Raw genomic sequence first — 15,445 nt, 5'->3', positions numbered from 1 at the left:
TCTAATTGATTTACTGTTTCAGTAAAAAATTGGTAATGTAGATCTTTCCTTAAATTCTTTATGTTTGAATAAATTGTGGAATAGGTTTGACATTAGTATTATTGTTTTTTCTCTTTAATTGTCCTAAACAGAAAAGGGGTAGATTTTAGAAAATTATTTACAACTTTACATATCAAAATATTAAAAAATAGACTTCAAATACAAATAAATATTTTAAAAAAAATTTAAGGCATCTAGTTAAAACTTGGTTTTAGGCCACCAAATTTATTGAGACCTCTCTTACCCTTGTAACAAATACTACCACTACTTATATCATCTTTCTTGATTTACAACTGAATCATCTAATACTACAGCTAGCAGTGTTTACCAGAAATGGTTTCAAGTCAGGATTAGAAGAGCTTAACGTTTTCTTCATACCTTTACTTACTGTTGGACATGGCCAAATTGTTGACGCAGCGAGGCATGAAATTCACTTTAGTCGTGACACCTCTCAATGCTATTCGAGTCAAAGAAGTACATTGCAAATAACATTTTCAATTCAAGAAGTACATTGCATACAAAATTTTCTAATCAAAGAAGTGCATTGCATATAAAATTTTCTAATCAAAGAAGTACATTGCATACTTGTGCATTCTCATTTTAAGCTGATTTGTTAAGTTGGAATTCTTTTATTTCTTTGATTAAAAGTTCCAAAGTGAGATAAGAAGATCCAGCACTTTCTACAACCCTTTTTGCCATTTCTCCAAGTTCTCTGGCTCTTTTTCTGCTCTCTTTTCCTTCTTTCTCCTTATCCATCACTGTTTTAATGGCTTTGGTTACTTCTTCCTTACTCACTTGGGCCTCAAACTTCCCTTCCTCGCCAAAATGAACCACTTCCTGACATCCAACACTCACACCCGTCTTCAAGACATGTACTATGAATCTCTCATTCAAAAATTGCTCTGATAATAAAGGCCATGTGATCATAGGTACGCCAGCACTGATACCCTCAAGAGTCGAATTCCAACCACAATGAGTCAAGAACCCCCCAATTGCAGGGTGTGATAGGATCAATACTTGTGGTGCCCAGCCACGGATTAAAAGCCCCCTCTTTCTTTTGTTTCTTTCCTCAAATCCATTTTTCGATATCCAGTCCTCTATTGGTTCTTGTCCTTCCCCTGCTTTTATCACTAAAATAAATGGATAACCTGATGCTTCCAGGCCTAAAGCTAGCTCCACAAATTGTACAACTGGAATACGACCGAGGCTTCCAAGACATGCATACACAACAGACTCAGACGGCCAAGAATCAAGCCATTTCGTCAAAGATTCTTCTTTGTGAAATGAGGCCTTGTTCCCTCTCTGAGCTTTATCTTGATCGTCATTGTTAGAAAGAGACAAAGGTCCAATACACCAAACTCTACCATCTTTACGTTTTCGGAAATTATCAACATACCTTTGTTCCAACTCCTCGAAAGTATTGATGACAACCCCATAGGATCTTGTTTCAGCTGCTCGTATTTTGTCACGAATATCTTGTATGGAAATGGTTCCTGGATGGAATGCTGCAGGCAGCTGAGCTTTAGTGACCTCAATTCTATCTGGTAAATCAGGAATAACAAAAGAACCCGAGTCAGGGATTTTGTTTTGATCCTTCATGATGTACAAGTTATGCAAACACACTTGACTGAAACAACTCATTCCATCAAAAAGGATTCTTGGAATCTGAAACTTATCAGCTGTATCAGCTGTCCAAGCAATAAGCGTATCGGAAATAATGCAACTTGGCTTAGGCTTCATCTCTTCAAGTAAATTTTCAGCTTCATTTTGTAGCATATCAGTTGCATTATAGAAATTTCTTACAAAAGCCATAGAGGGAAGAAGATTCAGGCTTTCACATCCCTCTGGAAGTCCTGCTTCCTTGGCTGGAAACTGAAGCTCAAGTACCCGAATGAGGAGTCCAGAACCGATGGCGCGATCAATTACTGCAGTAAATGGGGCAGCATTAAGAGGTGTCAACACTAAAGTGACTGTCACACCTCGCTGTGCTAAAAATTTGGCAATGTCAACCATGGGTATTATGCGACTTGCAGAAAGTAAAGGTATCAAAACAAAGTTTAGCTTTGCTAATGCTGGATTTGAAGCCATTTTTTGGTAAAAATTGAAAGCTAGAGTGAGACGATTTAGAAAAAATGGAAGGTGGTTTTATATAAGTAGTGTTGGTAGTATTTGCGAAGGTTGGGATGTAAGAGCTTACATGTGCATATTTTATAGGTACAAGATGCATAGGGCTTCAACTACGCTCTGATTTATGTTTCAAATTGTCGTGGAATCTTAGTTGGCTTGGAGCCTCACGAGTAGTGTTATATATCAAATATCTTTTTTTGTTTGTACGTGATAGCTAATTGATTTTGTCTCTATTCTGCTCCGAAAAATTATATATAATTATCAGTTAATCTTCAAGAAATCAAAACAGTAAACGTTGCACCGACATCTTTTTGAATTGGGTTAACTACAAAATAAGGACAACCCACTTGTCACGACCAAAACCCAACCAGTTATGATGACGCCTAACACATTTGATAGGCAAGCCAGAAATAACAATAAAGAGCCAAAATAGTGGAATTTACAGAAATTACACAAGTCCGAAACCTCAATATAACATAATAATGGCAATGCATGATAAAGTCCTCCAGAACTGATAAATAGAGAGTCATGAGTTCTACAACAAAATACAAATTCTGAAAAGCTAAATAACAATACTGTCTGAACTAAAGACAACATTACATAAGAAAAGAGACGCCAAGACTGCGGTCGAGAATGTAGTTCTACCTCGTATCTCAGCGATCAACTCTGTCACAAGTCTCGGCTATGATGACTGGGTCCGACACCAGGATCTGCACAATTGAGTGTAGAGTGTAGCATGAGTACAACTAACCCAATGTACTCTACAAGTATCATAACTAACCTTGGCGAGGTAAAAGAAGCAAGAAGTATAAATGATACCTGCTATAACATGTACAGTTTCATAAACTCAACAAGTACAGAACAATAATGTGATCAAGTCATAAAGCACATAAAGAACCATATGTGTGTGCACAATTACACAGGTTCTCTGCTTACTCAATGATACAACATATAAAGATGATATGCAAATAAATCAGATAATTAACCACGAAAATTGCAAGCAAAGATGAAATGTAAACTCCAAAGCAAACACTAGCCAGATTTTCCTCAATAGTTCTGTATCCATACCAAACCACTTATCAGTTTCCTCAAATCCGCGTTTACACCATCAAGAAAGCACATGAGAGGATGACCCAAGAGGGATAGATCTATATCCGCACGCAGCACGACCAATTCAACGTGCTATCAGCGCGAAGTGGTCACAATCTCAATATTATATCCACCTGGTATGGTCACAGGCATAACAACACAATTCGCCCAGCGTGGTCACATGCAAAACAATACAATACATTCGACGTGGTCACATGCATAACAACACAATTCGCCCCACATGGTCACATGCATGCTAATACAATCCGCCAGGCATGGTCACAGACAACAACAACAACAATAACAACTACCCAGTAAAATCCCACAAAGTGGGGTTTAGGGAGGATAATATGTACGTAGACCTTACCCCTACCCCGATAGGGCAGAGAGACTATTTCTGACAGACCCTCAGCTCAGAGAAGAAAAAAATAAAGAGAGAGAGAGAAAAAACAATTCATTAGTAACTCAATAGAAATTATAATAATAACAGAAGCATAACAACCAAAAGATAAATGACATGCAATAACAGTAACCAGTAACTAAGGCCCGGGGCGAAGATAAACAACAAGGATAATGTGGATTCAACATAAATTGTAAGCCATCTAAGATCAACCCTAATCCAAACCCGCCTCACCCAGGTATGAAGTAAGGAAAGCTCTACTATCTCCTAACCTACAACCCTAATGCTTGACCTCCAGACCTTCCTGTCAAGGGCGATGTCCTCAGAAATCTGTAGTCGTACCATGTCCTGACTGATCACCTCTCCCCAATACTTCTTAGGCCTCCCTCTACCTCTTCTCTCACCCACCAAGGCCAACCGCTCACACCATCGAAAATCTGGATGGCGTGGTCACAAACATCCAGTCCAAATCATATCACACAAAAGCAAATATTCAAGAACACATGTATATTATGAATAAATATCAGATTTCATGCTCCTTGAACGATATAATTACATGCTAAAGTATAGGCATGTGCAAAGTGTGCTATCACAACTCAAATCGGCAATTTCATCACAAATAACAATTATCAAGTTCATTCAGAGAATTATCCTCTATGTAACCTCAAACATGGATCAAATAGCTCACAACAAGGTTACAAATATGAGAAACATCATAGCTTAAAGCTTAATAGTCAATTTAAGGCATATCATAGCCTAAGCACTACCCCGAGCATGGATAAATACCCCGGTGCTCAAACATGGTCTCAAACCCCACATATATGCTCCCCCATAGCACATAGTTATCATAAATAACTCACGCAACTAGTGCCTAAACCAAATTTAAGTAAGATATTTACCTCAAGCAAGCCAAATCACTCCTCTAACAAGTCCTTTCTGCATGTATCAACCTCTAGGCGACCCGAATCTAGCCAAATTAATTAATTTAATAAATGAAAGTCATAGGAATCGAATCCAAATGATAAAAGTAATATCATTAATCAAAATAATAAAGTTAACCCAAAAGTCAATCCCGAGCCCGCACCTCGGAACCCGATCAAACTTAAAAATTCTGAACACTCATTCGATTACGAGTCCAACCGTACTAATTTTATCCAATTTTGACTTCAATCCCAGTTTCTCCAATTCAAATCATTAATTAAATGATAAAAATAAAGATTGAATCATGAATAATGGACAAATCCGAGTAAAAAACACTTACCCCGATCTAAATCGTGAAAATCCCCTTCAAAATCGTCCATAACCAAGCTATACAACTCAAAATATGTTAAAATTAACCAAACCCTCGAAATAGAGTACTATATAGTCTGCCCAGGCATTAGTCACCACGATTGCACTACGTGGCCATTGCGAAGAACAAATATTCTCTGCCCTAGAAATAACCTATATCGCAGACCCAGCTTGCGAACGCGATGAAAAATTTCCTCCAGGCAACAAAATGCCTTTCGTGATCGCGACAGTCTCTTCACGATCACGAAAAAGGAAACCAGAACCTCAGAACAGCAGTCCCAAACATGATGGAAATGGTCCGTAGACAATACAAAACATAACCGAGATCCCCGAGACCTCATCCAAATATACCAACGAGTCCTAAAATACTATACGAACTTACTCGAAGCTTCAAATCACATCAAATAATACCAAAATCATGAATAACATCCCAACACAAGCCTAATGAACTAATGAACTTTTAACATTCAAAACTCATGCCAAACATATCAAATCAACTCCGAATGATATCAAATTTTGCATGGAAGTCCCAAATGACATAACAAACATATTATAACTCCTAAAACCAAAATCCAAACCCGATAGCAATAAAGTCAACTCTCGGTCAAACCTCTCAACCTTCCAAACCTCCAACTTTCGCCAAAAGCATTAAATCAACCTATGGACCTCTAAATTAACACCCGAACATATGCCTAAGTCCAAAATCACCATATGAAGCTATTAGAACCATCAAAATACCATTCCGAATTCATCTACACAAAGTCAAACTCTAGTTAACTCCTTCAACTTAAGCCTCAACCTTAAGACTAAGTGTCCCAATTCACACCAAGACCTTCCCGAAATCAATCCAAGCACCCCGACAAGTAACATAACCACAAAATGAACATAAAAGAAGCAATAAATAGGGGAATAGGGCTATAATACACAAAATGAATGACCGGGTCATTAATTCTCCCCCTCTTAAACAAATGTTTGTCCTCTAACGGCTCTAGAATCATACCTGGAGTCTCAAATAGGTGTGGGTATCTTCTCAGCATCTCCCAATCGGTCTCCCAAGTATCCTCCTCGACCGGATGACCTCTCCAATGAACTTTCACTGATGTTATATTCTTGCACCTCAATTCTCGAACCTTCCGGTCCAAAATGGCCGCTGGCTCCAAATTATAAGTCAGATCCCCATCTAGTTATACCCTACTGAAGTCTAAAATATGTGACAGATCACTATAATACTTCTAGAGCATAGAAATATGAAATACTAGGTGAACACCTAATTGACTAGGTGGCAATGAAAGTCTGTAAGCCATATCTCCCACTCTCTCAACCACCTCAAAAAGGTCAATATACTGAGGTCTCAAATTGCCCTTATTCTTGAACCTCATCACACCCTTCATGGGTGAAACTCTGAGCAAAACCTTCTCACCCACCATAGAACATCACGAACCTTCTTGTCAACATAACTCTTCTGCCTGAACTATGTTGTACGAAGCCGCTCTTGGATCACTTTCACCTTCTCCAAGGCATCACAAAATAAATCAGTGCCCAACAATCTAGCCTCCCCGGGCTCAAACCAACCAATCAGAGAACGACATCTCCTCCCATATAAAGCCTCATAAGGAGCCCTTTGGATACTCGGCTGGAAGCTATTATTGTAGGCGAACTCTATTAACAGACTAAATTGATCCCATGAACCTCCAAAATCAATGACAAAGGCACATAACATGTCCTCCAATATTTGAATAGTACGCTGGGACTACCTGTCCATTTAGGGATGGAACTTTGTACTAAACTCTACCAGCGTGCCTAATTCTTGCTGCACCGCACTCCAAAAGTACGATATGAACTGAGTGTTACACCCCATATTATCGTACATAAGAGTACATCGTAAGTCAATTGATGTAAGCTCAGAAATGAGATCGTCTTTGAAAGTACATAAAGTAAGTTAATAATGTTACCAAGAGGGTTGGAAGGCTTAGAAGCTAAATAAATTGAAGGAAATAAGTTTCGTCAAAAGTAGACAAGTTGAGAATGTTATAACGTATACTTTTGGGATGAGACTAGGGTTCTTAACATGATAAGGAGGTTATGTTATGAATTATTTTAGTCGTATGATAGTCATGTGTTATGTTTTTAAGTCAATCAAGTTGTGGAACAAAAGTTGGAAAAGGTCATCACAAGTTACATTCAAAAATGTGCTGAAAATTAGGCGAAATGTCGTTGAGATATTCTCCCACTGTACTTTGAATTATGGGATGATATACCCACCAAATTGAACATCTACATGTCTAGTTTCTAATATATTAAACCATTCGTCGCTACAACATCATAGTAGAGACATATTCGTGTTTTTGCGAGACTATACCAAGCAGCTCTCTATGGGACCAATATAGGCGGTTGAGATATATTGATATATATAAGACTCCTCAACACCGTTTTAACTAATTATTTTTCAGTATCTTCAGACCCTAGACACCTAAAAATACTCTCTCAATGTTCTCTCATTATCTAAGACCCAAACAAAGGGCAAACAACTCAAATCAAGTGTCGGGAATCCCGTCGCGCTAGTAAGTTTTCTGTTCTTCTTGTTGTTGCTGATTTTTGGGTGGTTCCAACTCGTGTGGGAATTTTTTTAAGTGTTTTAAGTTCTGTAAAATACTCTCCTAATGTTTTCATATCAACCCTAGGTTATTTCAAGTCTTGCAAATGGATTACACCATATTTCAACATCAAAAGTTAGCTCTAGTGAAGAACAACACCTCTTTGAGGTTGTGTTGTCATTGAGGATTGGTGTGAGCAGTGTTTGACTGAAATTCCAAGTGGTTGCTGTTGGTTTAGGTATGTATAATACTCTACTACTTGTTCTTGAAGTTGTTTGTTTGTTGGTTGCATTATTTGAGCAAGATACTACAAGAAAAGACTTGAAATATTTTGAGATGTTATTGTTCTTAATGGACTGTTTTGGGAAGGTTGTTTCCATGAACTTTAAATTGTTGGAAACCTTGGAAAATGACTTGTTTATGCTGTTATTTTCATGAATATATTGTTTACATGTCGAACTTGCTATTGGTATTATGAATAAGAAGATAAAGGACAATATAACAATGTAAAAATTGTACTTGTTGTTGTTGTTGGATTGTCGGGTTGTTTGAGTGTAGATTAGGTGATTAATAGGATTTGGAAGTCTTCCGATTTTACTTGGTATCAATGGTGTTGAAGGGTGCTAAAGGTATTTAATCTGAGCTTGCCGCTTGTTATGATATGTTGATGACTTGTTAATGAAATATTTTGTACCCTATTGTTGATATTGTTATTATTGTATTGTTCTGGTTGTTGTTGTTATTGGTATATGGTATTGGAGGAGACCCTTGTTACAGGAAAGATACTACCCGAATTTACGTAAACAAGCTGCTAGCTTAAGTTACAGACTTAGCTTTTACTCGGCACTGATTTTGAATCTCCTTATGCTATGGTAGATTGAGTTGAGTTATTTGAAGAGTTGCTTGGAAGGTATTAAGTACTCAATGGGGTTAAGGTATGTTAAGGAACTTCCTTATTTCTTTTGGCATGATCTAAAGTGAAACTAATGTAAACAATACGCTATTTCATAATGGATCTACTCCTAGAAACTAAGGTTGTCCATGTTGTTCTTTCCTTATAAAGCTATTCTAAGCAAGTATGTATGATCCTTGAATCCTACTGAGGTTCATATTGATGATATGGATGTCCATAATATTAATCGAAGGTGCAACGACCTTACGTTACTCCAAAAGGTTTAGAATGTGATTCTATGAGTCTAGCATGCTTTATATATAGTATCTATTTTACTCTACCGAGTCGCGCTATAATTGGCCGGGTACGACACCTATTGTGCAACCACTGATCAGTTGGGTTTTACCGAGCTCCACGATATGATGATGATGATGATGCCCACAGAGGCGTATGCTTTTAAAAGTTTATGTATATATATGTATCATGTATTTCATGCCAGTAGCCCTCAGAGGCACTCAAATGCTACAGGTTGTATCTCCACTATCTCTCTTTATATTACTGTTCTTATTTATGCTTTCCTGCCTTACATACTCGGTACTTTATTCGTACCGACATCCCTTTTTCTTGGGGATGCTGCGTTTTATGTCTGCAGGTCCTGATAGATAGGTTAACAATCTTCCTAGTAGGCTATTAGCTCAGTGGAAGGTGTTGGTGCACTCCGCTTGTTCCGGAGTTGCCTATTTGGTTAGTCTGCTTTGGACATGTATTCATTGGTATGGCCGGTCCATGTCATGACATTTATGTACTCTTAGAGGCTTGTAGAAAGATGTCATGTATATGGATACTTGTATGGCCTTATCGGTCTATGTTTTGAGTGTACAAATGATCATGTTGGCCTTATAGGCACGTATGTCACGTGTATAAACTTGTATATCATGTTGGGTAGTCCTATGTCGAGTATTACCTTATGTTTTATTCTGGTTATTGCCTGGCGGCTCTTCGCGGCCCTTCGGTTTGGGTTGTGACAAACTTGGTAGCAGAGCCGTCTGTCCTAGGGAATCTACAAGCTGTGTCTAGTAGAGTCTTGTTTATAGGTGTGTTGTGCTCCACACTTATAAGCAGGAGGCTACAGAGCATTTATGACTGTTACTCTTTCTTCTTACTCTAGATCGTGTGGTAAAGATCAGTTTTAAAAATTTAAACTCCTAAATTCTACTTTATTCATAATACAATGATACCTACATCCACAAAGACAATTGGTAATAGATTGAATGTGGTTGTGGAAGAGTTGAGTTAGAGGAACTCGGTTTTGCATCATGCTTATGATGAGTAAATGTGAGGTCTTCTATAGATCATGTGTATACTAAGACGTGTAATCTTCTTCATAAGGATCCCTATGGCATGCATATCTATCCACCCATATGGTAAAAAGCAATGAGAGAATCAAAAGGTAGATGCAAGTTTCAACAAATAAAAGAATCAAGGTGAAGAAGTGTACGAGGTACCCAGTTAGTGAAGATTATCAACACTAGTAATTCATTTAGAGAAATATAAGCATTTTGAGTTATCTTCAATAGTAACAGAGGTATGTATAATTTGCTACACCTATCTCTGTTATGCCCTATGAGATCTAACAGATATAGTTTAAGAGAATGATGGGATATCAGGATCCATTTAGGGTTAGAGTGACCCAAAATGGTTGACGGATTGTTAGTGTTAGCTGACATTTCCGAAGGATAGTGCAAATGTGGTAATACATCTCCCAGTGAGACACCAGATAGTGCATTCTAGAATAGTATAGTCAGATATGAATACTAGCATGTTCATACAATTCAGAAGATAGGCTCTTGTATCTTAGAAGGGATACATATTTACCTTAGTATGAATCTTGTCCCTAGTAAAGGGAGAATGTTAGGTGACCCCAAGAGCCAGTGGATGGAGAAAGGGGAGCTAAAAGTAAAAGGATATTTTGTTGAAGTTTTCATAATAAGATAATAGACAAAAATATTAGTAGGAGAAGTAAATGAAGCATTATGAGTAAGATGTAATAAATGGATGACAACGGTAAATCAAAATATGATAGGATGACAAAGTCTATAGTCAAGTGAAGGAAAAGAAAAGAGGTGATAGGCCTTTAGACAGTAAAACTGTATAAATCATAAATTCATACCCACATTTCGAGAAATAAGTTGGTGACTTGAACATGATTACCAGAAGTCTAAGTTAGACCCCTGGAGTAATAAGAATTAGTATGGTCTAGTAACAAGATAAAACCAAACATGAATTAGGGACCGAAAGATATGATAATAGTCGACATCGTGACAATTTCAGAGATCGCATTTCGACAATAATAGAATGGACAACAAAAGAATAACCTTTAAAGGTCATTCAGTAAGACACTTCCCTAAAGCAAGCATTGTGAGTGGAGTTAAGCTTAAAGGACTAAGTGTGCCTGTTACACTAGGTGTCACCCTTGTGAATAAGGAATTCAGTTATCCCTGGTATAGAAGGGTTACCATAGGGCGAGTAATGGTCATTTATAATGTGAAAAAACACTAAAGATGAAGAGGTAAAACATCTATAGGTCGATCATTGTAGAACTAAATCTTAGTACTCCCCTAAACGGGGGAAGATGGTATGATGTGGTATTAACTCGGAGTTAAGTGGTTTGAGTAACTCCATAGTAACACACTGTTCATCAGGTGCATAAAGGCTGCTAGAGCATTGGTCAACCCAAAAGACATCACAAGAAACTCATAGTAGCCATAGTAGGTCCTGAAAGCCATCTTCAGAATATCTGAATCCCAGATCTTCAACTGATGATACCCCGAACTCAAATCAATCTTCGACAACACTCTAGCACCTTGAAGCTGATCAAATAAGTCATCAATGTGCAGTAATGGGTACTTGTTCTTAATTGTAACATTGTTCAGCTGCTTGTAGTCAATACACAACCTCATAGTACCATCTTCTTCTTCACAAATAGAATCGGTGCACCCCAAGGCGATACACTAGGCTTGATAAAGTCCTTATCAAGTAATTCCTGAAGTTTTTCCTTTAAATCCTTCAATTTTGTTGGTGCCACGCGATACGGTGGAATAGAAATAGGCTGAGTAACCAACACCAAATCAATACCAAAATCAATGTCCCTATCGGGTGACATGCCCGACAGGCCTGTAGGAAACAAATTTAGGAAGTGTCTCACTACTAGAACTAACTCAACGGTAGGAGCATCAACACTAACATCTCTCACAAAAGCCAAATATGCCAAATATTAACCATCTATTGAGACTTCAAATATTAAATCATTCTACTAGGAATATGGTCCAGGTAACCTTTCCACTCAACCATAGGTAATCCAGTATCGCTAATATTACGGTCTTAGCATGACAATCTAGAATAGCGTGACATGATGGCAATCAATCCATGCCCAAAATCACATCAAAATCAATCATGTTAAGCAGTAAAAGATCAAATCTTATCTCATAACCCCCAATAATCACCACACACGACCGATGCCCACTGTCTACAATAATAAAATCACCGATTGGTGTAGATACATGAGCATGCATAACTAAAGAATCACGGGGCATATCCAAATAATGAGTAAAGCATAATAACATATATAAATAAATGGAACCAGGGCCAATTAATGCTAAAGCATTCCTTTGGCACACTCAACAATACTCGTAATCACGACATCGGAACCAACTGCCTTTGGCTGGCTATAAATGCGTAGCAATGGGTCTGACCACCACTTGATCATCCTCCCCCTCTAGGGTGACCTCAAACTGCCTGAGTCCCACCCCTAGATAGTTATGGGGGTGGTGTAGCTGCTGGTGCTGACATTATAGGTTAAGAGCTCTTCTGTGGGATCCTACTCAACAGTCTGGGGCAATCCCTCTTGAGTCAAGTCTCCATAGTCATAACAATCCCAAGTTGGAGGAACCCGATAGCCTGGTAGCTGCTCGTAGAACCCTGACCAGATGGAATATTGTAGGAACTCTATTGTGGCATCAAAATGAATGATGACTGAGATGGGCGAGCACTATGTGAACAGTGGCTAACTGAAAGTACCACGAGAAACATGACAAGCCACCTGTGCATTCCAATACGGACGACCTCTGATATAGTGTGACTGGCCTCTAGATGAGGCACTGCTAAAACCACATGAACCACGAGGCCTTTTGGCCTCCCGCTCCTCATACTCAAGCTTGCGGACCTGCTTCAAGCATCTATCAATCTCGACCACATGGTCAGACCTAAGAATCCATCACAACCTCTTGAGCCAAACTGTAATGCAAACCATAGTTAAGGCCATCAATGAACCTCCTAATCTTCTCCCTCTCAGTGGGAACTAAATATATAGCATGACGTGCCAAATCAGAAAATCTTATCTCGTACTGAGTCGTAGTCATATCCCTCTGGTGTAGCTTCTCAAACTCCCTAGGAAACTTCTCTCTACGAGTCTGTGGAAAACATTTCTCTAAGAAGAGAACTGAAAACTCATGCCACGTAATTAGTGTTGCACCCCTTTTTCTCGCGAAATTAGATTTCGACATGTGACAACTCTTTTAACGAAGGGTTTTAAAAGAGAGAGTCGCCATCTAATAGATTAAGGTGCATCAGGGCACCTATTTGTAGATAACTCTATCTAACCAGTTTGCAACACGAAAGTTCGGGTAAGGGCTCGAAATTACCTTGAAGAGACAGTGTTAGGCACTCTTCGAGGTCCAAAACTGTGGGTTCCGACCAAACTCAATTATATGAATTAGTCTATGTGATCAAAGATAAGAAAATAAAGAGATTTGGGAAGTTCATTATTAAACAAAAATAATTAATTGAAAGGCAAAGTGGGTGGGGGGGGTCCTAATTTTTTTAGTCTAAAGGATCACCCCATGTAATATAAATAATACTTCATAACTCCCTCAAGGTGGGGTGTTACTCATATTATTTAGTGGGCACAGACTATCATCTCCTGCTACCTAATTACTATCTTTAAGTTGTTTACCTAAAGTGTACTAGTCAACTCTAAGTAGTACCTTATGCGTGCACTACCCGTCCTGTGCCTATGGTCCAGGAGGCATTTGGACCTCTATCTCAGGGTGGTTCTAGACTTTAACTTAGGCTGCTAAAAAAAATGAAAAATACTAGGTGACATACAAAATATTTTGGACTTTCATTTATAAGCAAATAAGGGTTCAAGTTTGCCGCACTTAGACAACGAATGTATGCAAGTCAGATTAAGAAAGACAATTGCTGATTTTAACAAGTTGAGGTTGTAGAAACCTGTATGCAGGATCTCTATATGAATCTGGATTTAATTAGCAAGCAGTTTACAATCTCTTAAACCTACATAGTTTCCTACTGATTACAGGTATAAGAGATTAAACCTATAGGAATGATATCTAGACCTTTTATGCAGTAACTAATAATGGTCATCACTGGATTATGTTCAGAATTGGTTAATTGAGTCCTATAGACATGATTTCTAATAATGATAATTAGCACAACATTGAAGACTCTTAAATAAACGAGTGGGACAATTCATTAAATTGATTCGGATCCTATAGGCATGAGTTCTATAATTAAAACTGATTTTAGATCCTATAGGCATGATTTCTATAATTAAAACTGATTTTAGATCATATAGGCATGATTTCTATAATTAAAACTGATTTTAGATCCTATAGGCATGATTTCTAACAAGCAGGCATAGAACATATTTGAACCAAGTGAAGAACCTATATGCATGATTTCTACAATAACTGGAAAGTAGCACGTTTTGAGCAAAGATTGAATACCTATAGGCATGATTTCTAACACATGATAGTTGAACATGTTTGAACATAATAGTACATTTTAGGTAAGTAATGAGCCTACAGGCATGAGTTTTACCCATTTCAGTACAAGTATAGGATAAAAGCCTCTTCCCCAATTTCACTAATACCCCAAAATGTTATTACAAAAATTATTATAGACCCAGAATGAATAGAGTAAATTGTAGAAATAAGTAGTTATAGGGAGCCTACAACATGCCTAAAATACACCTGGCCAGGCTAGACCTTCATTCTCACAATTCACCATAGCACCAAAGTTACATACTCATAGACATAAAGCAACCAGGAATTGAATGATTCACCTAGTAGCCTTAAAACAGAATTGAGCTTATAGAACCAAGACCCCAGTGTGTCAGAGTTCCCATGGGCTTCAAGAACTCAGGGCAGTGCTCACACTAGGGAGGTTAACATGGATAATTCAGAGGAGGAACTAGGGACCAAGTCTTAGTGTGTCAGAGTTCACAAGGACCTCAATCGGACCCCGATCAGTGCTCACACTAGGGAGGTCCAAGGACAAAACCTAAGTAGTCTTGGCTTTCAGCCGGCTAAGAATGTGATTCAAACAACTTAGGTGACAGGTGAAAGAAAGGATCAAAATTGAGAAATATGAACTGAAAGGTTTTAGCAGACACAACCAAACTAAGCAAATCAAGAAGACAGTTGATTAAATCATAGAACAAGCTTAATGCAAACTGAGGAAAACAAATTTAACACTTAGTATAGAAGCAGTCACATGCTGAAAAAGGGTTAAGGAAAGAACACGTTTGCAGGATTGATAAAGGTTATTATACATAGATGCACATTACTAGATAGGTTGAAACATGATTGGAAATTATGCTAAATATATAAGAAACAAGACAACATTGTGATAAGCCAAGTAATCACAGATGGAACAAGGTATCATGTTAACAAAGGGACAAGATCACAGACACATAACATATGGCAGAACATCTCTATAGAGATTCTGGACAAAATGGAAAGTAAACTCATGTCAAGTAGCAGATATGGGAATTCAAGCATTGTTATAGAAGTCTAATTAATAAAGGTTTAGCCTAACACCTCAAAGTAACAATTCAAATATGCTGAGACAACTGTTCTAAATCACAAGCAAATACTAAAGGGGTATGGGATCGAGTGAGCATGCTGAGTGACATAATGGCAGAGGGGAAAATTA

The 15,445-nt window shown here is 38.0% G+C and overlaps 1 protein-coding gene and 1 pseudogene across 1 annotated transcript; one reads left to right on the top strand and one right to left on the bottom strand.

Moving 5' to 3' along the window:
* The window catches only part of LOC142163330 (UDP-glycosyltransferase 73C4-like), a 35,865-nt pseudogene that overhangs the window by 189 nt on the left and 20,231 nt on the right, over positions 1–15,445 (top strand).
* On the bottom strand, positions 515–2,326 carry LOC107766511 (UDP-glycosyltransferase 73C2-like). Its single transcript, XM_016585308.2, has one exon. It carries the CDS (start codon positions 2,125–2,127, stop codon positions 640–642), a length of 1,488 nt encoding a protein of 495 aa, XP_016440794.1. The 5' UTR covers positions 2,128–2,326; the 3' UTR covers positions 515–639.

Source organism: Nicotiana tabacum, chromosome 8, assembly GCF_000715075.1.
Source record: "Nicotiana tabacum cultivar K326 chromosome 8, ASM71507v2, whole genome shotgun sequence".
NCBI classification, from domain to species: Eukaryota; Viridiplantae; Streptophyta; class Magnoliopsida; order Solanales; family Solanaceae; genus Nicotiana; species Nicotiana tabacum.
Note: the sequence above shows the minus strand (reverse complement) of the source record. Positions and strands in the feature narration are given on the sequence as shown.